Raw genomic sequence first — 25486 nt, 5'->3', positions numbered from 1 at the left:
TTTTATAAGTGAAGTTTTAAAATGATATTTAAAGTTTTTAAAAGAATTTTTTAAAAAGATTTTTAAAAAGATTTTTAAACTTTTAAATGAATTTTTAAAAAGATTTTTAAAAGTTATTTTTTAAATTGAATTTTTAAAATAATTTTTAAAGTGAATTTTTTAAAGTTTTTTTAAAGGATTATTTTTGAAAAAATAATTTTTAAAATGAGTTTGAAAGTAAATTTAATTTAATTTGTTTTTTAATTTTAATTTTAATTTAATTTAATTAGATTTAATTTTATTTTATTTAGTTCGATTCAATTCGATTTGGTTCGATGTGATTTGAATTGGTTCGATTCGATTCGATTTGTTTCGATTCGATTCAATTTGGTTCGATTCGATTCGAATTGGTTCGATTCGATTCGATTTGTTTTGATTCGATTTGATTTGGTTTGATTCGATTCAGTTTGTTTTGATTCGATTCGATTTGTTTCGATTCGATTAGAAGTGCTTAGTCATCTCACTCGATCTAGATTTTCAATCAGGGAATCCTATAATTTTTGTGAGATGAGTTGGGTTCAATTTCAGGATTTGGTTTAACTTTGTGTTAGATTCAGGTTTAGCTTTGGGCTCAACAAATAGACATTCTCTGGATAAACTTCTGGGCTATGGTGAGTCACTTGGACATCATTAAAGTAACCATGCCTTCGAGGTTTTCTAAATAGTCCTATCCATTGAACTTAATACAAAACCTTGGTCTAACTAGTTAGGATTCAAAAAGGGTAGTTTCGGTTAATTCCACTTAGCCAAATGCACCAGGTCGAAGCCATATCTTCCTAGACATACATAGACTAAGCTTCCCTAATGTACTATCATCCAAAACTTCACCAGTACCGTAGGCAAAGTTAAACTTTATCCCTTTTTATTTTAATCCTAATTACCCTGCCGGGTAGGTTAGTTTGGGTTACCCTGTCAGGTAGGTTAGTTTTAGAGGTGTCAGCTATTCTGGAGCCTCCCCTAAATTATTGATTTTCTTTTTATGATTTTTGTATATTTTTATTTAATTTGTAAGTTTTTAATTTTGAATTAATTAGATGAGTCAAATTGTCCTTCTTTAACGGAATGCATTTAATGTTTAAATTTTCATTTAATTTTAATTTTATTAAGTTAATTGAATTATCTTTCTTTAATAGCTTATTTTTAATATTTAAGTTTTTATTAATTTTTAAATTTAAATTAATTAAATTGTTTGAATTATATTTATTTAAAGATTTATCTTTTAGCCTTTTATTAATTGTTAATTTTGAATTTTCTAGATTATATTTGTTTAATATATTATTTTTAACATTTAATTTTAAGTTTGTTAAATTTAGTTTTGATTTTATCCTTATATTTTCTTTGTCTTTTAAGTTGATATGATTAGTGGAATTTATTAAATTAACCTTATCATTAATATTTAATTTTTTTATTAATTAGATTATCTTGGGTTTGGATAGGATCGATTTTCTAGTTTGATATTATCTAGATTATTAAATAATTTATTAAGAAATATATTAATTTTATCTAGATCAATATCAATCTTGTCATCATTTGAATTTTCAGATTTGTTTAGGTTTATATTTGAATTTTTAGGTTTATTAATTATTTTCAGATTTTCTGTATTTCTAAATTAATTAGATTTGTTTTATCAGAAAATATCCTAGGAGTATTTTTGCAAGTATTGTCAATTATACTATTTTCACATAAATTTTTAGAAATATCCAAATCGACATGCATATTATTTAAACTACTATTAGCAGGGATATTTTGGTAAATATTACTAACCTTGAACGTAACCCCTAATTCAGTAGGTTTTTCCGTTGGATCTGACTCGAGTTCGGATTCAATTTTGACTTGATCGTCTAACTTCAACGACTCCTCGTGAAGCTTGGTCAGACAGGTCCAAAACTCGTGGGCATCCTTGACCTTCCCTATCCTGCAAATAACTTTGTTAGGTATTAAATTTGAAACTCACTTTATTACCTTGTGGTTTGCTTCTGAGTTTTGTGTTGGTCTTCTCAGTGCCATGCCACCATCGAGGTCGTTCATAAGAATAAAGGTTTCCATCTGCATCCTCCACAGATTGAATTCATGTCTCTCGTACATCTCATATGGAGGTGGTTCGTGGATGCTCCGTCCTTCTAGAAGAGACATTGGTCTTGCACACAAGGAAACAAACAAAAAATTTCAAGACTTGGTCTTGGATTAGCAGTGCTGGAGAAACAATATAATATTTCACTAATTAAAAATATATTAAAATATTAATAAAATATTAATAAAAAATATTACTTCAAATTTGGGTAAATATGATATTTTATTAATATTAACCAACGGTGAAAAAATGAAATTAAATTTTTCAAAAATATTTTTGGAGGGAAAAAATGAAAGGCGTAAAAATATATTTTAAGAACAAACGATATCTAAAATTTTCTTTAAAAAAAACCCCTTTGCCTAATTGGTGGTTGCACCAAATCAGAGCGATACCTGCTCTGATACCACTTGTTGGATCGTAAGTGTTCGATAGAGGGGGGGGGGGGGGGGGGAATATCGATTTAAAACTTGTCGAAAGTATGCAGCGGAAAAGTAAATGCAAAAGAATAAAGCAATGCTAACAAGAGTCGTTTTTTACTTGGTTCGGAGCCTTTGTCGACTCCTACTCCAAGGCCCACACGCAAGGGTGCTTTCAATGGGCAATCCACTAGCAATTTGAATATTTGATTACAAACTAAATTACAGGAATGCTAATAGGAAAGCAATACCGAAAAAAGAAAGAAAACAACATAACAGCGCGTGGTCGGAGTAGCTTCGCAGCGTCGCAGGAGCACAGGAGAGCAGATTCTAAATTGTTGTTCTAGCTCCAACCTTGACCCTCCTTATAAAGGGGGTTCGGGGCGCCCGAAACCTTCAGGGCACCCTAGTTGTGACGTCGCCGGACCAATCAGTGAGCTCCACGCGGCGAAATGACACTGAAGATAAGTTTTTGCCTTCGGGCGCCCGGGTACCTCCGAGCGCTCGGATCCATCCCGGGCACCTGGACCCCAGTTTTCCAGCAGCTTCCTTCCTGCAAGAAAATGTTAGTCCGGAGGTAAATACATATATCCTGCAAAATAAAGTATTAGCCCAGTTCAAGTTTAACAAGTAGAGTATTAATTAGATTCCGTCTCTCCGAGACAGGAATCTAGTCAAGATCTCGACTTAGAGTTCCGAAATGATTCTAAGTCGGATCGGAGCCTAAGTTCCCTTCCCGGGAACGCGTCCTCACAGTCACTCCCCTCCAGTGACTTACCTTCACTTACCTGCCAGCTCGTCGACCTAATTGGGCTTCCCTGCAATACTGAGTTAGCACAGTATTAACTGATATCAAGTATAACCTAGGGTTACCTCCTAGGGTTGCCTAGCTTCACTCACTAGGACTTCCATTGCCTGACTTCACTCACCAGGACTTCCTCCACCTAGCTTTACTCACTAGAGTCTAGCTTCACTCACCAGGACTTCCTCCACCTAGCTTCACTCACTAAGGCCCGACTTCACTCACCGGGACTTCCACCACCTAGCTTCACTCACTAGGGTCTGACTTCACTCACCGGAACTTCTACCACCTAGCTTCACTCACTAGGGCCCGACTTCACTCACCGGGACTTCCACCACCTAGCTTCACTCACCAGGGCTTCCACCACCTAGCTTCATTCACTAGGGCCCGGCTTCACTCACTGGGACTTCCACTTTGCCTAACCTTTAGTTAGGACTTACCTTTGCTAGTCATCTAGTCCTGACTAGACTTCTCTCTCCCAAACATCAGGTCCTGTTTGGGTCAACCCTTGGTCATATTGGCAAACATCGAAACCCTAGAGGTCGATTGCACCAACAGGTACATCACAAGAACTCATGATCGCCCTAATATGGTTATTAACCAATAAATTTTCAACCTGTTATCTCAGCTCCTCATGCTCACACAAGCTCATCTTGTAATGGTCTCTATTTGGCAGTGTTGTTCCCGGCTTCAAAACGATATGATGTTGAATATCATGCAAAGGAGGTCATTCGCTTGGCAGAGGAAAAAGCTCATTAAATTCGACAATAAGTGGAGCCACAAATTCTGAAATAGTATTGTATTCAGTCATTTCCTTTCCCATCAACATATATCCCTTTTCTACTTCTAGTATCTCATCTACGAGGTAGGAGTACAGTTTTAATTCCCTTGAACACAAAACTATAAGTATTGGCCTTAAGGAGATGGGGTGCGATCGCCCCCTCTCCATGTTTTTTAAATAATGCTATATATTTGGAAAGCCCTCAAGCCACTTTGACTGGTCGATTTACAATTGTTATACTATAAAATTGAAATTGATCACATATTTAGAAATCCCTCGATCTAAGCTATCCATTGAAAATTTAAGTATACAACTTAACTTAATTAATTTAAATAGGTTAAATGAATATAGAAATTTAAGTTTTAATCATGAAATTTAAACTTCAGAAGTAGAATATATTTTAAATAGAATGTAAAATGGAAAATTAGTTGGAGTTGATGATATCCCGATAGAGGTATGGATGTACTTAGGAAAATAAAGTGTTGAATGACTTATAAAGTTATTCAACTTGATATTAAAAATAAAAAAACCTAGTAAGTCGAAGATAAGTACTCTAGTTCCCTTACATAAAAACAAAGGAGACGTACAAATTGTGCAAACTCTAGGGTATTAAACTAATGAGTTATACCATGAAACTTTGAGAAAGAGTAATAGAAAAAAGAATAAGAAATGTGACTACGATGACTAAAATCAATTTAGATTTATACTTGTAAGGATGATAATAGAAGTTATATATCTTCTCAGGCAACTAATTGAAAAGTATCGAAAATAGAAGTAAAACTTACACATAATATTCATTGACCTAGAAAACACATATGATAGAGTCCTAAGGGAAATTATATGGAGAATTCTAGAAAAGAGAGGCGTTAACATATGATATATTGAACTAATTAAAGATATGTATAAGGATCTAATGACAAGAGTGAAGACTTCAGGTGGAAGCATTTCCCATAAGAATAAGGTTACATCAAGGATCAACTCTAAGTCTCTATCTTTTTATACTAATTATGGACGAACTCACTGGACATATATATCCAAGATATGGTACTGTCATGCTTGTTGTTTGCAGATGATATTAATTTGGTAGATGAGGAACGTGAAGGAGTAAATGCTAAACTTGAATCATGATGAGAAATGCTAGAAGTAAAAGGTTTAAGGTTAGTAGAGTTAAGACAAAATATATGAAATTTAAATTTAGTAATATTAGACGTAATGAGACAATTGTTAAGATAAGAGATGACGAATTATTTATAACTGACAATTTTAAGTATTTAAGATCATATTTGTAAAAGGATGGAGAGATTAAGAGAGATGTCTTACATGTATAAAATATAAATAGAATGACTGAAATGGAAAAGAGCATCAAGTGTTTTTTGTGATTGTAAAATACTTCTAAGGCTAAAAGGAAAGTTTTACAAAATGATAATTATACCTGCTATATTATATGGAGCTCAATGTTGGGATATGACTTGAGCACATAAGCAGAAGAAATGAGGATGTTAAGATGGATGTGCAACATACAAGTATAGATAAGATAATAAATGAAAATATTAGAGAGAAAGTTAGGGTTGCATCTATTAAGGAAAAATATTGGGAGACATGTTTAAAATAATACAGAGATGTATGTAGACCACCAATATATGCTCCAGTTAGACGATATGAAACTATGATAAATGTGTATATCAAATGAGGAAAATGAAGATCAAACACTTGGTTAAAATAATAAAATAAGATAAAATTTATTTAAATATAAATAATGATATAGTAGGAGATTTAACTCAATAACTTAGAAAGATCTATATAGTCGACTCCACCTAATGAGAAAAAGGCTTGGTTGTTGTTGTACTTTGACTTCCGACTTTTTGGAAGTTCAAACAATCAGATTGGGAGAAAGTTACAAAAAGAATAAAAAGAACGTAACTTTTAAAAGATGAAGTAGAATATTTAAATACTGAAGTAACTAACAAACTACATGATTTTAATTTCCTTTATACCTAAGTGGATAGATAGACAATTTATATAAGTTCACATTTTTTTTAAAATTTTAATTTTTTGACATTTATAAATTTTTAAATATTTTATTAAAAAATATAATATAATTAATAATTTAAACTATGAACCGAGCCGTAATCAACAGTTCTGAACTATGAATTGTAACTGCCTTTGAAGGTTAAGTTAAGAATCAAGATTTTCTGAACCGTCGATTCTGAACTGTGGTACATATCGATTTCTGAATCTCGAAATGGTGAAGAACCTGCAATTTGAAAACCCAATGGGTTGGCTTGTCCACATTCTAGAATATGGTGCAAAGCATCAATAAGAAGCACAAAATTGTCCAAATGGCTGCCTTATATGAGTTTGATCCCCAAGATTATGTCCGAAAGAGGGAGGGACTTCCATGTATATCATCAATTGGGACATACCAGATTATACTTTGGAATCTTTTTGGATAATCCAGCTTACATGAACTCGCACACAAATAGTAAGTGTCGAGTGGTGAGTAATTTAATCTTCAAGTTCACAAAAAGGTGAAAATAGGGCCATCAGTGATGTGATAACAATGTCAAGACTGAAGAAATCTCGTTTTATCAAATTTTCTTGAGATTCCAATCACTTGTTTGCATATCATGAATATTAGTTATTTTTTAAAGTAAATTCCATGTTGAATCTAAGCTTGCACTCCAATTTAACTTTATTTTATTGCTAACCTTTTGCGCTCCTTTGATATACGGAATCTTTGTCACTTTTGGTTAGAGACACTTGCAACAATTTTATCTGTTTTTGACTGTATTCTATGAGTGTAGGTTTCTATGAAGACCCACTTGTCTTGTTGAACTAACAATAAACATGAACAATTTGAATAATGTGGAACATCTCTCATTTGCAAGATTCCTTTTGCCTTTTTGATCTTAAAAGACATGGCAAAATCTGGAAACGTGGCACGCAGGTCTATTGATTCTTTGGTTTGAGTTTTTTGGCAGTATAGAACATTCAATTTTTCTGGCTAATCTTCCAAGTGTAGGCTGACATTGTTTCTCCACTCTGCAATGGATTGCAGCAGTCTTCTTAGAAATCCAAAAGAGAATATGAGGCTTACGGTAGCCATAGCCATCATATTTGGAATTGTTTTAGGTTTCTTTGGTGGAATTTCATTCCCATCATCGAATGTAGCAAAGGTACATTTTCACATTTGCAATGTTGTAATACAGTAGTTTGCATAAACATATCAGCTGCTTCATATGGCAGCTCCGCTTGAACAATAGCATCACGCCATATATGGAGGACCGGAAGTCAAGCCTTGAAACTGAAGCATTGTTGAGCCCTACTTCTGCTTCAGCACATAGTCCCAACAGGAACGATTCATTACCACCTTATGACGATTCTCAAAAGGTATTTGTGGCATTTAGTTATCTTCTTATATGTACATTTAGTTACCTTATGGTCTTGGCATAGTCTCCCAATTGGCTCTATAACATAAAATTCTTCTAGGAACTACAAGAATCAATTAGTAGTTTTTTATTTTAAAGATGACTACGTGGCCCCACACGAACATAGACAACGACTTATATAAGGTCCTTAGCAACTAAGCTAGCTAGCAACCCTCAAGGTTCAATTACCATAAGCAAGGTTAATTATGTTAAAATTAAAGGTTGGGAAATCTCAACACAGATTCAATTATTAAGAAATCACAATCATAATAATCATAATTGCAGTATCAAAATCTATAGTTTGTAGTCAATTTTAGACCATGATTTTCAATTTGTAGATTTTCTTAACATCCAAAGGGTTTTGTTGATAGAGTACAAAATATTAAAACTGTCTTTACAAATTAGAACCATAACCTATATTTATAATTTTCTAAGTTTGTTTATTTTTAATTTGACCCCTCAATAAATCAAAAATTACGTGTTATCCACATTATTATATTTTATGACAATTAAGCCCTTCAGTCAATTCTTTAATTCTAAATTAGACCACATTAATTTATTATTTATTTAATTGATGACACTAGACATTTATAATTACAATTATAACCCTAATATTCTAATAATCTTCCACTGCGTAATATGTGTAAACTTATAAATGTGTTAACTTTAATGGGCTCAAAACTTTTATCATCATAGTTATAGGGCTTTCTTAACCATCTCATTCATTAATTATATAGATATATGATCAATATAGTCTTTGTTGTATCTATCACAACTAAATTATCAATGATCACGTACATGAATACAATCAAATGAAATACATGAATCCTGAATATGTGGCATGAAAATTACATGCAAGGTGATATATTCATGTTAATTTTTAACTGATCCTCCTTAACCAAAGTTGAGATCAGCACTTTAACTTAAGTTATGTAAAGTATAATAAAGTAAACATTGAACTTTATATTTGATCAAAAAATATCTAAATACATAAGTTTCCACAACATAACCAAATATATATAGAAAACATATATAGTTCAAAATCCCACTAGATCTAGACTTAACCAAATTGAATAACACCCATAAGAGTGGTTTGCTCATAGAAGATATTGGATGGTAAATTCTTCATAAAAGTATCTGTTATCATGGAGTTTGTGCCTATGTATTCTATCAAAATCTATCCACTCTATACTCTTTCTTTCATAAAAAGGAACTTGATATCGATGTGCTTCGATTTTATCGAGTTACTATTATTATTAGAATACAATACAACTTATTTATTATCACAAAATAACTTTACTAGTCTTTCAACTCTTCCCAAAATACGTAGCCCAAACACAAAATTTTTCAACCATATTCCATGATTAGACACCTCGTAACTACTATAAACTCTGCTGTCATGGTAGAAGAAGATGACAATGCTTTGTTTGACACTTCTCCAAGATATAGCTCCACCAGCTAATAGAAAACATAGTTTGAAGTGGATCTCATGCTATACTGGTATTTCACAAAATTAGAATCAGAATATCCCATGATCTCAAGAGTGCCTGACCTCTTATATGTGAGCATGTAATCACTAGTTCTCTTTAAATATCGCATTAACCTCTTTGCTGCTTTGCACTGATCTATTCTTGGGTTGCTCAAATATCTAGCCAACACTCTAACAATGTATGTAATATCCAAAAGCATACAAACTTGAGCATACATATGAAGGGAATCTTGTACATTTCTTGAATCTCGAGGCTTCCTTTAGGGCACTGTTTAAAAGTAAACTTGTCTCCTTTAGCGATCAGGGTGTTACTTGATTTGTAATCTTGCATAATAGATCTTGTAAGCACCTTATCGATATAGCTCCTTTGCAATAATCCAAAAATACCTTGAGAAAGATCTCGGTGTATTTGGATTCCTAGTACAAAAGATGCATTATCAAGATCTTTTATTTCAAAATATCTAAATAGAAATTTCTTGGTATCGTTTAACATACCTATATTGTTTGTGACAAGTAAAATATTGTCAACATATAGAACCAGGAAGATATTCTTACTTCCACTGAACTTATGATACACACAATCATCCAGCACATTCACCTCAAAACCAAATGAATTGATTATTTGATGAAATTTGTGGTACCATTGATGGGAAGCTTGCTTTAGTTCATATATAGACTTCTTAAGTTTACAAAATATACTCTTTGAACCTCCTGATACAAAGTATTATGATTTGACCATATAGATGATTCCTTAATGTATCCATTGAGAAAAGTTATCTTGACATCTATCTGATGGAGTTCCATATCAAAGTGTGCGACAAGTGCCATGATCATCGTAAAAGGGTCCTTCATTGAAACTAGAGAAAAGGCCTCCTTAAAGTCCTTCTTAAGTTTGCAATATATACTCTTTGAACCTCCCAATAGAAAGTATTATGGTTGCACCATATAGATTGATTCCTCAATATATCCATTGAAAAAAGCTATCTTGACATCCATCTGATGGAGTTTCATATCGAAGTGTGCCACAAGTGCCATGATCATTGTAAAAGAGACCTTTGAAACTAGAGAATATGTCTCCTTAAAGTTAATCCCATATTATGGAGTATAGTCTTTAGCTATAAGACATGCTTTATACTTTTCCACATTACCATTTGAATCTTGTTTGGTTTAAAAATCCACTTACAACCAATGAATTTCACACCTTTTGGTAATGGGACAAGTTCCCAAACTTTATTATCTTGCATTGACTTATACTCCTCATTCATTACCTCGATTCACTTTTTTTTTTATGAAAGCGTAAATATATATCATCAAAGAAAAAATACAATCATACAAAAGAATGCAAGATCCTTGCTCATGTCATGTTCGACGAAGTATCAGGTCTGAGTAGGTATCCGAGGTATACCGTACAAGTGCTCTCATGCATATCCTAACTCTCCCTATGTCTCCACAATCATGTGCATAATGATTGATGACCCCTCCCATGCCGAACATGGGAGGTCAAGTATCAACCGTCCCTATCATCAATATCAAAAACAAGGGTCACCTCCTGAAGGTGTGGTGTTAACCATTTTGCATGTCATGTGACACATCAAATTAATTAAGATTGAAACTCATTGAAACTAAAGACAAGTATTATAATAAGGAGTCCCAAGTCGTATTTTTCCAAGGATAACGAGTAATGATGTGAATGATTTAGATATGATTTATTCATTTAGATTTTCCTAGTGAAAATGACATTCCGGTTATTAGAGTTCTAAAATTGAAACCCCAAACAAATATAATGCCATGGATGAACTCTAATGCTGAAATTAGTAGAGAATTGAATCCTATATTTGAACCGAAATCCCTAATTCTTATCACTGAAACCTTTATTGAACACACATATAGCTATTAACAAAACTAAAACTATGTAATTTGAATACTATTAATTCAATCCAGATATAAACACAAAGTTGGAATCTGTTGCAAGATAAATGCCTAAATCAAAATCTATAACGTGGTAATGAAACTAAACAAAGCAGAATTTAAAGTTCTTCCTACTCTAAAATGTAGAATTTAAGGTTGGTTTTGAGCTTACTGAATACAGAAACAGATTAAAGTATTGATCTAACAATTAAAACTAAAATCCAGATAAAGAAACATCCACAAACTCAATTAGGGCTTAAGATCTGTCTCTCTGCAAAGTTACAGAGAAGCTCACGAAAACTCCCTTGAACAATCGCCGGTGATGATTTAGATCCCCAGCTAGAAATTATGAAGCTCAAAGCTAGCAGAAACCTCCCTACAAGAGAAATTCATCTCCCGAAGAACAGAGGAAGTGGTTTGATCGCAATCGCCAATTGATTGATCAGATTGACTTTGAAATCGTGAGCCACTTGATCTACGGATTGATAACAAAAATTCCAAAAATATCCTCCAGAAGTCCTGCCTCTTGATAGAACCTTTCAAATCGGGAAAACTCCGCCGATCCGAAGTTGCCTGTGAATTACGGAATGCGAAGATCGCGGAAAGAAGAACTTCCCTCCACCGCGATCTGATGCTCGGAAGATGGTCGCCGATTACTAAGATCGTCGCCGGTGATGACAGAACTTGAATGTCGGTTTAATAGTGGACGGAGCTTGCGTTCCGCTAGCTGGAGATGGCGACGATGGCACGATGAACAGTAGCACAAGCCATTGTTCACCGTGCCGAGATCTGGAATTTAAACTCCAAATTGACCTGGTTCAGTGACTTGAGTTTGGTCCGGGTTCAACACTACTTGACTCCTTGGTGCAGCAACAACTCCCTTGACCTACCAAATTCAGCAGTATAGTGGCTTGGTTCAATCCCATATCCAAACTAGCTAACTTCGATGCATCCATATATGCTCAATGGTTACAAAATCTTCACCTACACCAAAGATTAAAATATATAAAGCACAATTCATGAATTAAAAATAATGAATTGGATTAGCTTAAGATACATCTTGAATAGCAAAATCCGACTCCAAAATCAATTATTCAAACATAACACACCCCAAAGCCAAACAATTCGAATCAACATATAGAACCAAATTGACATATCATCAAAATCCCCCACACTTATTCTTGCATGTCTCATGCAAGTTAAGAAAACTAAGTCCTACTTTAATGGTACCCCCCTACCAAATTCCTTAACATGATTAGAGAATAGAAAAGGTAACCATCTAAAATTTGCCAAATTCAAATCCCAAGCATTCGTGGATATCAAATCTTCTCTTCGGCTAACAACATAATAACTTTTATCCATCATTAATAGCTTGAAGATGACATCGTACAAACTCACACAAATGGAACCTTTGGGTGGCACTCATCCTATTTCTACAATACGATTGAAAGTAGAGGTCTCTCAAACTACTTATAGCTTAAGCACTACTATAAGCTTGCTTCTTGTCTACTCTTCACCATCATCACAGAAACTAAGATTCACAATTATGAAAGTTCATTCGAATTACAAAGGAACAAAATTCAAATACAAATAGAAGATTTAGTACGAGGTAGGCAAAATGGAAACAGAATTTCAATGTAAAGTGGAAGACATGGAACTAGAATTTTATGATGATAATTTTAAAACTTGGCACAGAACTCAGCATCTTTAGTTAACATGTTTTTCATCTTCATCGAGTGTTCATAATTTTTCAAATCAAAGGTGTCATTCACATTCGAGTTATCTCAAATTCCCAATCTGCAGTCTCCACTTCTCTATTCTGTGCTTTTCAAAATTGAACTTTACCTAATAGAGCAAAGATTATAGATTTATCCTGTTAAAACTGAATACTTGAATCTCATTGCTTCAAAAGTTTAACAGTCAATGAAGTAAATTTCCCCTTAAGTTCTGCTCCACACAGATTCCATAATAACTTGCAATTAAGATTCCATATTCTGCTACTAAGTTTACAATTGCTGAATATAGTCAAAACTTCAAAGTTCTCCATCAATTTGAATCTTTGATATTAATGTTCCTTCTATATTGGATCCTAAGTTCCTTCATTTTTAGCCTTTTCCACTTATAAATGGCTCCAAATTTCAAACTGCCTTTGCCTTTCTCAATGCAGGTTCCAGTTCTCTTATTTAGCTTCCTTTCAATTATTTCTAATCTCATTTTCAGTAATTTTCCTTTTTGTCTTTAATCTTCATTAAGTCCTAGCCATATTTAAGTTGAGTACTCATTTCTTTGGCCACAATTTCAGAACCCATTCCTAATTACAGATTTAGTTGCTCTCTTCAATTCTCAAAACCCAGTTTTTACCTTGTGCCATTGTTTGTAACAACCTCTCAACCTGTACCTTAGTTTTACTGATAAGAAGCAAAATCTAATTTATCAACTTTAAGCAATTAACTGACTTCCAAGCTCTAGTAACCAATTACATTACAACTTCCAAATTTTCCATCAAAATCTCAGAAATTCAGTTTCAGCATCCAGCATTTTAAAAGCTCCATAGAACACAATTTGGTTCAATCCAATTAGCAAAAGTCATTAGAATTTATTGAACTCCATTACTACTTTAAATCATCCAATTTTCTCTCCTTTCTCACTGAATTTATGAATGCTAATCAGATTTTGATACATACATGATAAAAACTCTAAATCTGAATTCTGTTTCCATATAGAAACCTCACTGTTTTGAATATTAAGTTTCATTCTTTTCTCTCCTCTTTTCAGTTTAAATGATGCTTTTCAAGTGCTTCATTAGTAGAATGAAACCCACGAATTGAATTCTGAATTCTGGTCCATTTGATCAGATTTCAAAATCTGCAAAAATTCACTATTTCTACTTTTCTGTTTCCAGATGAGTTACTGCATTTCTTTCTTTCTTAGTCTGTAGATGCACTACAGAATAAGTTTCCATCTATTTCAGTATATTCTACAATTTCAGTTGGCTTTCAATTGCTTAGATGCTTCCTACTAAATTTTGATACAAAACTGATACAAAATGCACCTCCACATGCAGCTACTGCACTTCAATATTCCTGTAGATTCTGTTGTATTTCAAATCCAAAATTCAGGCTCATTAACAATGTCTATTAGTCCATCTCTATATATCAGAACCGAAATTGATGATCTTAGCATTCCATCAGTAATATTCCACAACAACTGCACATTACTTCCATAAACAATCACATTATTCGGAATTAAACAACATATAAAATGGTTGCAAAACTTCAAGTGTCCAGATCCAGACTTGTTCAGTAATCCAACATCCAGAAATTAAACTCCATCCTTACTCTTCTACTTCAAATTTCAGAACCCTGCATATTCTGAAGTTACTGCACAGCAGCATTCCAGATAAAACAACTTGGAACCTAAATTGTTGCTGTACCCTATAAGACTTTTCTTAAGACTCATTTATTGTAGATACTGCTCTCCAATTTTGATACACTCTTCCAGCTTCCCAGCAGTGATCAAATTCTCTGTTCATGCACTTCTCCTCTATAATGAGCACTGCTTAAATTCCTCAATACTTTAACATTGACATCTTGCACTCAATTCCAACACTTTTGATTTTTTTTTTTTAACTTCTCCATAAACCCAAGCACATAGCATCCATAGCATCATATTCCAATACATCTCTTAAGATTCAATATGACCATCCACAATTCCGGCACACCTCCCCCACACTTACATTTTGGTCCGTCCCGGCCAAAAGAAAATTATCAACATAACATTCAAAGCATCCATATCCAAAAATAATATAGCATGAGAAAAATAAGATGACATAATAATCAAAGGAAAAGAACAAGTGGGCAAGATGTGAAAAATGAACAATTCCATAAAAATGAATCAAATACTGTATAATAATTTTGAAAGATTTGAAGCAAGTTCTAGAGTGACAAAAACTAAAAGTGTTCCACACAATAAGGCTCAAAACTCACTAGGTATAAAAAGTATCATCCCAAACTTTCATTCTAGTGTCCATCATTAAGTAGTAGCCTAAAGAAAATAATGAATCCAATCATGACCTGAAATCTGAAACTTATCAATCAAACATAGCTAACCTCCTCCATTTCTAACATATCAAAGAAAAATGCTAAGGGGGTACCATTTTCTTATTCTAAAAATCAAAACCAAATTCAATAATGAGACTTTCAATAGTAAAGAATTTATTCTTTGAACCAAAATTAATATATGCAAATAAAGCATTTATTGAAACAACTAGACATGAAATTAAAAGGAAAACTAAGTTGGAGCAAACTCCCCTTAATTTGAGTAGATAACATCAATAATCTTCATCTTTTGCATCACCTCTCCATTGCCAATCTCATGAAATAATTTGGGTCTATGGCCATTCACCTTGAAAATCCGGTTGGTGGACTTTTCCCTAATCTCAAAAACTCCATAAGAAAACACATTAGTTACAACATAAGATCCTTCCCAACGAGATTTCAACGAACCTTTAATCAATTGGAGTCGTGACCTATACAAGAGCACTTTGTCACCAATATTAAATTCCTTACTTACAATGTGCTTATCATGAAAATTCTTGGTCTTTTCTTTATAGATCCGTGAGTTCTCAAATGCTTCAAGTATAATTTCCTCTAGTTCTTGGAGTTGCAATTTCCTCTCTTCTCCTGCTAAGCTAGCATCAAAATTGCAAGCTTTAACTGCCTAATAAGCTCTATGTTCAATCTCCACTGGAAGATGCCAAGCTTTCCCGTATACCATCCTATATGGAGACATCCCAATAGGAGTTTTGAAAGTGGTCCTATAAGCCCACAATGCATCATCTAATCTCTTGCTCCACTCTTTCCTGTCAGGCTTCATAATCTTTTCAAGGATTAACTTCACTTCTCTGTTAGACACCTCAGCTTGCCCATTTGTTTGAGTGTGATAAGGAGTAGAAACTCTATGTGAAACCCCATATTTGCTTAGCATAGCCTTCATGTGTCTGTTACAAAAATGTGATCCTTGATCACTGATGCCCTGAGAACTCCAAACCTGCAGAAAATGTGTGACCTGACAAAACTAACAACAACTGAAGAATCATCAGTCCTAGTGGGAATGCCCTCCATCCATTTGGAAACATAATCAACTGCTAATAAAATATATGAAAATCCAAAAGAGACAGGAAATGGACCCATAAAGTCAATACCCCACACATAAAAAATTTCACAAAATAACATGTAGTGTTGAGACATCTCATTTCTAAGTCCTATGTTTCCAGTTCGTTGACACCTATCACATGATTTACAAAAAGCATAAGCATAAAAAAACAGGGTAGGCCAATATAATCCACACTCTGAAACTTTTCTAGCAGTTCTCTATGGTCCAAAATGTCCCCCACACTCAGATGAATAACAAAATAATAGTACAGACTGAAACTCAGAATCAGGTATGCATCTCCTAATAATTTGATCACTACAAAATTTTCATAGATAAGGATCATCCCACACATAATATTTTGAATCACTTTTAAATTTATTTTTTTGAGATTTTGAAAATTGTGAAGGAAAAACATGGGCTACTAAAAAGTTCACCAAATCCGCATACCATGGATGTTGATACAGTCTGACCTGGCTGTTGTTTTGATGTTGACACTGATTTAAGTTTGTATCAGATGTTAATTGAACTCGGATTGATTACTGATAAGGTTGATCATGTGGAAGGGAAAAGTCCAAGTTGGAAACTTGGCACGCGAAGTCGGAGAGGGCTCGGTAGCTCGTTCTCCGGACTAGGTCGGAGAGGGCTCGGTAGCTCGTTCTCCGGACCAGGTCAGAGAGGGCTCGGTAGCTCGTTCTCTGGACCAGACGAAGTCGGAGAGGGCTCGGCAGCTCGTTCTCCGGACTAGGTCAGAGAGGGCTCGGGAGCTCGTTCTCTGGACCAGACGAAGTCGGAGAGGGCTCGGCAGCTCGTTCTCCGAACTAGGTCAGAGAGGGCTCGGGAGCTCGTTCTCTGGACCAGATTAGGTCAGAGGGGGCTCGGTAGCTCGTTCTCGGACCAATCTAGTATCACATAGGCGTTGGATCGGTCAACAGACTGATCCAGTGATACTTTGGATGACTGATCGGTCCGCAGACCGATCTAGTGAGACTAAATTCTCTGATCGATCTGGTGACCGATCAGGAAGCACTCAGTAGCACACTGAGTGCAATCTGATCGGTCTGTGGACCGATCAGGAAGCACTCAGTAGCACACTGAGTGCGACCAGCCTCAGACCGATCAGGCTGTTGTCCGATCGGTCCGGGTCTGTGATCGGTCTGCTGACCGATCCACAGTTAAGTTCATTGTGCATGCGCTTTCTCTGATGTTTTCTGATTCGCACTTATTTTTGCCCATCCTTGTTTAACCTTCTGCTGTGAGTCTTTTGAAGATGCAGGTTGCAGATACCATACCAGTGCTTAGTTTCAAATTAAGCCTCATCAAAGGAATGAGACAAAGGATCTTTCCACTGCTTTCTCTGCGTCAAATGCATTTGAAGCAGCAATGGCTACAGGTTGCGATTGGCTGTGTTTCTGGCAGGGATCAGGCGGCGATTGGCTTAACTCCTGGTGATTGGTGTGAGCTCAGAGAATCAGAAGAGGAAGAGAAGCGATTGGCGACGCCGTAGCTTGCAGCAGGGATTCGGTGCAGGTTGGCAGCGATCCGGTGCAGGCTGATCGAGCAGAGACATAAGAAGCAGTGTATGCTGGAAAGATAAAAAACAACAAGAAAGCAAGAAAGTGAAAAAAACGTTCTGTTGATCGTTGTGGTGTTCTTGAGCTCTCGGGTGAAAAACTGCGATCTGTGAGTTCTCTGTTTCCACTGATCCTCGCGTGGTTGTAAGCTTTAGTTCATTCTTCTTTGCCACCGAGCTCTGTAAGTCTTGTGCTTTAACATATATATTTCTTGAGACTTTGTGGATAGGTTACTCCACCGCGAAGGAGGATCTTTAGCCGGAATTTATCCGGGGTGCGATCTACTGAAGATCAAGGAGTCGTCCACCTTACGGACACGCCGAGGAGTAGGGGCAAGTTATCCCCGAACCTCGTAAATCCGTGTGTTAGTGTGTTTGTTTCCTCTTTCTCTTAAGTTTCCTAATTCCGCTGTGCTAACAAGTTTCTTTATAGAAATTGTGTTTAAGTTTTTAAGAGGTTATTCACCCCCCCTCTAGCCATCTAAGATCCCAACAAGTGGTATCAGAGCCTGGTGCTCTTCATCTGGACTAACATCCTAAGGAGCAAGAAGATGGCCATGAAGGAAGGATTCAGCACCAACAGACCACCCTTCTTCGATGGAGCAGATTTTCAGTATTGGAAGAGCCGCATGGAGTATTACCTCAAGACTGATATCTCCATGTGGTTCTCGGTCAAGGAAGGATTTACGCCTCCAAAGGACGAAGAAGGTAAGGAACTCGACTCCTCGAGGTGGTCTACCGAACAAACCTGCAAAGGACAAGCCGATGCCAAGGCAGTGGTCACTTTGCAATGTGGAATAGCCAAGGACCAACTCGTCAAGGTAGGTCCCTTCACGAGCGCAAAAGATCTATGGAACAAGCTCATCGAGCTCCAAGAAGGAACTCGAGATTCTCGGATAGCCAAGAGGGACCTATTCTTGAATCAACTACAAAATCTCACCATGAAGGAAAACGAAACGGTAAGTGAGCTACATGGAAGATTCAAAGAGATCATCAATGGTCTCCATTCCGTGGATGAACGCGTGGAGAATCGCGATCTAGTAAGGTACGCTCTAAAAGCCTTTCCGAGGAGTGCCTTGTGGTCATCTATGGTAGATGCCTACAAGGTCTCTAAGGATCTTTCAATTGTAAAGTTAGATGAATTTTTTTGTGAAATGGAACTTCATGAACTTGCTAACAAAGGTCAAAGAGAGAAAGGTATAGCTTTGGTTGCAGGAGAAAAGAGCAAGGATGGGAGAAGAAAGAAAGAAAAGAAGAAGGAGAAAGAGCTTCCTTCATCTTCATCCTCCTCCGAGTCCGATGATGAAGGTGGATCATCATCAAGCAAGATGGCAAATTTTGTGAGGAGGATCATGAGAAGAAGCAGGAGATACAAAGGTAAAACTGTAGATCAAAATATTGATAAGTCTAACGTTACTTGCTATGAGTGTAGCAAGAAAGGCCACTACCGGAGTGAGTGTCCAAAACTCAAGAAGGAGGAACGGGCCAAAAAGAAGGAGGTAAGGGCCAAGAAGAAGAAAGCTCTCAAGGCCACTTGGGATGAATCTTCCTCAAGCTCATCGGAGGAGGAAGAGAAGAAGGAGAAGAGTACTCGGCAATTGGCACTCATGGCAAGGGAGGAGTCCGAGTCCGAGAGTGATGACTCAAGCACTTCAGCCGCGGCTTCATCATCTTCGGATGATGAAGAGGTAACCCCTTCTCACTTAGAAAAATGTTATAAGACTATTACACATTTGTCTACCTTGCTTAAAAAATCAAAAATAGAAAATAAGTCATTAAAAGAAGAAGTAGAAAACTTGAGAGCTCTTAGGGAAGATGAGGTTGATGACCTACATCTAGAGCTCCTTGAGGATGAGAACAAGGCCTTGAAGAGTGAAGTTGAGAAACTCAAGAAAATGCTTGAGAAATTCTCAACTAGCTCCAAGACATTAGACATGATTCTAAATGCCCAAAGGGCGGTCTACAACAAGGCTGGATTAGGATATCAACCTAAGGAGTCTAGCTTTATTTCTTTAGTGTCAAGAACCCAATTTCATAGATCGCATGTTTCTAGGGTTCATGAGACTAGGAAGAAGGTAACAAAGGCATGGGTGCCTAAGTCTTTCATTGTAGATGCATTAGGTCCCAAGATTTGGGTACCTAAAACATCTATCTTTCGTGTCTTGTAGGCATTGGTAAAGGGGGAGCGTCTATCAACTTGGTTTGTTGATAGTGGATGCTCCAAGCACATGACCGGGGACAAGTCACTATTTTCTACCATTCAAAACAAAAATAGAGGTAATGTGTCATTTGGTAACAATGGTAGTCTTAAGGTTATAGGAGTTGGAGACATTCATATATCCGAATGCCTCCAAATCAAGAATGTCCTTCTAGTCAAGGGGATGACTTTTAATCTCCTAAGTGTCAGTCAATTGTGTGATACGGGTTACACAATTGAGTTTCATTCGAGTCAATGTCTAGTCAAAAACATTGACACACTTGACACGGTACTAGTAGGCACAAGGGTAGATAACATTTATCAAGTTTCTTTTAAAAGTGCTACTAATGCTCTTGCTAAGTGTTTCATGTCAAAAGAAGAAGAATCGTGGCTTTGACATAGGAGGTTGGATCATGTGAACATGAAGAATATCCGGAAGCTGGTCAACAAAGGGTTAGTGCGAGGCTTATCAAGCATCAAGTACCAAAAGACCAAATTGCGTGATGCATGTCAAAAGGGTAAGCAAACAAAAGCAACTCATAAAGGTAAAAGCGCTGTAAGTACCTCTACTGTTTTAGATTTACTGCATATGGACTTGTTTGATTGTAGTAGTGTCATTTCTTTGAATGGTAGTAGATATTGCTTAGTGATTATTGATGATTTTACTAGATATACATGGACTTTCTTTTTGAAAAATAAGGATCAAACCATAGATATTTTTATTTCTTTTTGTAGAAGAACTGAAAATGAAAAATCAACAACAATTAAAACCATTAGAAGTGATCATGGTGGGGAATTTCAAAATCATAGGTTTTTAGAATTCTGTCAAGAAAAGGGATATAGGCATGAGTTCTCTACTCCAAGGACCCCACAGCAAAATGGGGTTGTGGAGAGAAAGAACCGAGTCTTACAAGAGGCTGCACGAAGTATGCTCAATGAGTACTCACTACCGAGTTACTTGTGGGCTGAAGCTATGAATACAGCTTGCTATGTGCAAAACCGACTCCTGATACATAGGTTTTTAGGAAAAACTCCTCATGAACTTTGGTTTGGAAAACCCCCTACAATTAAACATCTTAGGGTGTTTGGTTGTAAGGTGTTTATTTTGAACACCAAGGACCATCTTGGAAAATTTTCTGCCAAGGCTGATGAAGGGATACTGGTCGGGTACTCGCTCACCAGCAAAGCCTATCGAGTCTACAACAATAGGACTAAATTGATTGAAGAGTCCTCTGATGTAGATTTTGAAGAAATCCCTAACTTAAATGATCAATCAAGGGATGTAGGAGAAATTCAATTTGAACTTAGAAGACTAAGTTTGAATGATCGAAACATAGAAAGAGTCGAAGTTGACTTTGATGATGGTGAGCAAAGGCAACAAAGAACTCAATCTGATCCTTTGCCTGATATTGAGTCCTTGCCTGTGCCTAGTGAGACCATTCATGAGGCACCACCAACACCAAGACAATCTAGGATAGCCACTAGTCATCCCCAAGACCAAATTGTGGGAGACATTCAACAAGGGGTTAGGACTAGGTCATTCTTTAGAAATGAGTCTAATGAAGTCGCATTGATTTCAGAGATTGAACCAAAATTAGTTGATGAGGCATTGCACGATCCTGATTGGATCTTAGCTATGTAAGATGAGTTAGGTCAATTTGAAAGGAGCCAAGTGTGGGACTTAGTTCCTAGACCTAAGAAGACCACCATTATTGGAACTAAATGGGTCTTCAAAAATAAGTCAAACCAAAAGGGAGAAGTCGTAAGGAACAAGGTGAGACTTGTAGCCAAGGGCTATAGTCAAGTCGAATGCCTCAATTATGATGAGACTTATGCTCCCGTGGCATGATTAGAGTCCATTCGTTTAATGCTAGCTTTTGCTGCACATAGAGGTTTCAAGCTCTATCAAATGGACGTTAAATCGGCCTTCTTAAATGGATTCATCAAAGAAGAGGTCTATGTTGAACAACCACCAGGGTTTGTGAATACCGAAGCTCCAAACCACGTGTACAAGCTCAAGAAAGCTCTTTATGGGCTTAAACAAGCACCACGAGCTTGGTACGAAAGGTTGTCAACATATTTACTAGAAAAGGATTTTGTAAGAGGCCAAATAGACCCAACACTATTTCTGCGTAGAGATGGTGAAAATATTTTTGTAGCCCAAGTGTATGTCGATGACATAATTTGTGGCTCAAATAACAAGGATTATTTGAATGAATTTATCACTCACATGGAGAGTGAGTTTGAGATGAGTCTGGTGGGAGAATTGACTTTCTTCCTTGGACTTGAAATCAAACAAACTCGAGATGACATTTATGTCCATCAAACAAAATATACTCAAGAGATGCTCAAGAAATTCAAAATGAGTGACTCTACAGGAAGTATACTCAATGAATACACACTACCGAGTGACTAATGGGATGAAGCTGTGAAAACAGCTTGCTATCTGCAATATAGAAGCATGATTGGTAGTCTTCTATATCTCACAGCTAGTAGGCCGGACATACTTTTTGCTGTGGGCATGTGCGCTAGATATCAAGTTTGTGCCAAGGAATCTCATTTAATTGCAGTTAAGAGAATTCTGAGATACCTTAAGGGCACAATTAGAGTAGGTCTTTGGTACCCTCGTACTGAGTCTTTTGACTTGATAGGTTATACCGACTCCGATTATGCTGGGTGCAAATTGGATCGGAAAAGCACTAGTGGGGGTTGCCAATTCTTAGGATCATCATTGGTTAGTTGGTCAAGTCGGAAGCAACATTGTGTTGCTCTCTCCACGACCGAGGCTGAATACATTGCCATGGGAGAGAGTGTATCACAATTGTTGTGGATGATTCACACTCTAGAAGATTATGGACTTTCGTATAAGGGAGTGCAAGTGTTGTGTGACAACATTAGCACAATAAACCTAACGAAAAATCCAGTCCATCATTCAAGGACCAAACACATTGAAGTGCGTCATCACTTCATTAGAGATCACGTAGCTAGGGGAGACATTGCACTCACATATGTTGAGTCAAAGTCAAACCTAGCCGATATTTTCACCAAACCCCTTCCGGAAAATGAATTTAGTCATTTAAGGAGGGAATTGGGAATGTGTTTGTCTCAATAAGTCATTTTGACCACATCATGATCAATAAGGACCATTAAAATGACAAGAGAAATTGGGAAATTAATTTGGACAACTTGGGAACATCTCACACAAACTATAAGGTTTAACAAAATATTTTTGTTTGCTAGAAATGGGGTGAGATGCTAGGATCAACCAAATTATTCAAAATGTATCATGCATCTCTTGAATAATTAGGTTGAAGAGACATAAATTGAGTATGGGGAAGGCCATTACATAATTCATGTGTATTTGGCTCCTAGATCTTACTCATATATTCCAACCAAGGAATCTTGGTTGGACCTGTGTCCAGAATCATCTAACCTTGTTGATGTGTTGATTGATACCCTTGATTGATACCTTCCTGATTTTGATTGAAAATAGGACAAGTTGGTGAAGAAATTTTGACATATTTTGACAAACTTGTAACTAATCATAGCAAGGATATATTTTGAACCGATAGCCTGAGTCAGATTGATTACCTTGGTTCACTATAGATCATAGTTTCAGCAAACAAACAGAACAAACTTCTCTAGTTTTGAAACTTTGAGAATCAACACATTTGTTTTGAAGTGTCTAAAACTTTCGAGCCCTAAATAATTCCAAATCATTAGAGCTCATCATTAGGAAATATTCATTGGTATCACTGAATATAATCTGTGGGCTCTTCAGATTCTAGGTTCTGAACTTGGAAGTTGTTGAAACAAGTTTCAGAGCTCTCGATACGAATTTCAGAGACTGAAATCACTAAATATCAGACACTGATCGGTCCAGGGACCGATCAGGATGATATCTGATCGGTCTCTACGACCGATCAGGAGAGTTCCAACTCTCTGTTCGATATCTGATTGGTCTGCAGACCGATCAGGGGTTCTGGCACGTATCAGTAGTTACTGATCGACCTCTGATCGGTCCGGGGACCGATCAGGAGGTTCCCTGATCGGTCTCCACGACCGATCAGGGGCTCTGGCCTCTGATCCACCACTGATCGGTCCGGGGACCGATCAGGAGGCTCCCTGATCGGTCTCCACGACCGATCAGGACACTCCCTGACCGATCAGGACGTTCCCTGATCGGTCAGGATTTCTCCTGTTCGGACAGCCGTCCGATCATTTCATCAACTGTATACCCATCAGACCATTAAAACTTCCCGATCTCTTCTTTTCCTCTTTCACGCGGAACCCTAGCCGACTCCTTCCCTCACCTCACTCCTTCTCTTCTCGTTACACGCGGACCACTAGCCGAACCCTAGCCCTCGGAAGCCCTAGCCTAAAGTTCAATGGCACCAAGGTAACTTCTAACTTCTCTAGAACTTGGCATGTTGTTTTCATTTCTCACTGAATCTTCTGTTGTCTCGGTTCTTGATTGTTGGTGGCTCCGGTGTTCACTCATTGCCCCATTTTACCACATTGTTAACCCTTAGAAAGAAAGTAGTGGGTGAAGGGACCTCTAAATCTAAGTCACCTAAGAAATCGAAGCCTAGGGCTACTTCCCGACCTCAACCATCTGTCTCGGCTAGATTTCCAAACCAACATTATGAGGATGCCTTCAACCAAAGAACATTCAAATTACTCTCTTGTAGGTCCGTGGATCCAAAATTCATGGACGAATTTTGCCCACAAGTGTCAGAAGTCATAGCCTACTACAAACTCGATTCACTAGTCTACTTGGAACGGGATATCAACTATGACTTGGTCTCTGAGTTCTATAATAACCTTCATCAGACTAATGATCTAGGTTATAAAACAAGAGTTGCTAAGCGGACTCTTGATTTCAGTGTCTCATCCTTCTTTGAGTATCTCGATTGTCGGAGGTGTACCGGTGATGTCTTTTCGATATTTCCTGACTTACCAGATCCTTTACTTCCACCTTTTGATATCTCACCTGACGATATTTATGAGTACTTCTTCAGACAACCTAGACAAGGGCTAGATGAGCTAGATGTTGACTTCCCTACTTTTGCAGCCTTGAGATTATCTCCTCAAGACTACATTCTTTTTAAGATTGTCACGAACTGCCTTCTACCTATCACATCTAAACCATTATCTGAGATCCGATCATTTCATTGTCTTATGCTTTATGGTTTGCGTCAGCGTCTCGATTTTGATATCATGTCGAGCATCTACTCCTCGATCATATCATATTCTCAGCCTAGCAGTTCCACTATTTATATGCCTTATGGGCATATAATTACTGATTGGCTCGAGACCCTTCAGGTTGATGTTTCTAAGGGTAGAATAGTCAAAATGGTCAGGCAGGATTGCCGACTTGGGAAACGGGCATTTTCCAAGTCTGGCATCATAGGGAAAAATGGGGATGTTCAGTGGAAGGATGGGAGAGCTTTAGGTGAGTTACCACGGGGACCTCCACGACAGGTTGCAGCTGCTCCTGTTGCTGCTCCTCCTGCTGCTGACATTGGAGAGGCTGATCCTGATCTGCGCTGGCAGATCACCGAGCTGGAGAGTCGCTTTGATCGGCACGATGAGCTGCTGGTTGCTGAGCTTCACGGGCTGCGCGTCCGG

The 25486-nt window shown here is 36.9% G+C and overlaps 1 protein-coding gene across 8 annotated transcripts in view; it reads left to right on the top strand.

The window, feature by feature from the left end:
• The window catches only part of LOC121984499, a 155727-nt gene that overhangs the window by 58770 nt on the left and 71471 nt on the right, over positions 1–25486 (top strand). For 3 of the 8 annotated variants that reach the window (XM_042537446.1, XM_042537440.1, XM_042537441.1), the window contains 3 exons: positions 6914–7056; positions 7168–7285; positions 7356–7499. In XM_042537446.1, coding sequence (XP_042393380.1) covers positions 7028–7056; positions 7168–7285; positions 7356–7499 — 291 coding nt within the window. In that variant the 5' untranslated portion in view covers positions 6914–7027. The remainder of the gene's footprint in view (positions 1–6913; positions 7057–7167; positions 7286–7355; positions 7500–25486) is intronic. The other 5 variants (XM_042537448.1, XM_042537442.1, XM_042537443.1 and 2 more) reach the window with 2 other exon arrangements.

This window comes from Zingiber officinale, chromosome 5B (genome assembly GCF_018446385.1).
Source record: "Zingiber officinale cultivar Zhangliang chromosome 5B, Zo_v1.1, whole genome shotgun sequence".
NCBI classification, from domain to species: Eukaryota; Viridiplantae; Streptophyta; class Magnoliopsida; order Zingiberales; family Zingiberaceae; genus Zingiber; species Zingiber officinale.
The sequence above is the reverse complement of the archived record's forward strand: the minus strand, read 5'-3'. Positions and strand labels throughout refer to the sequence as shown.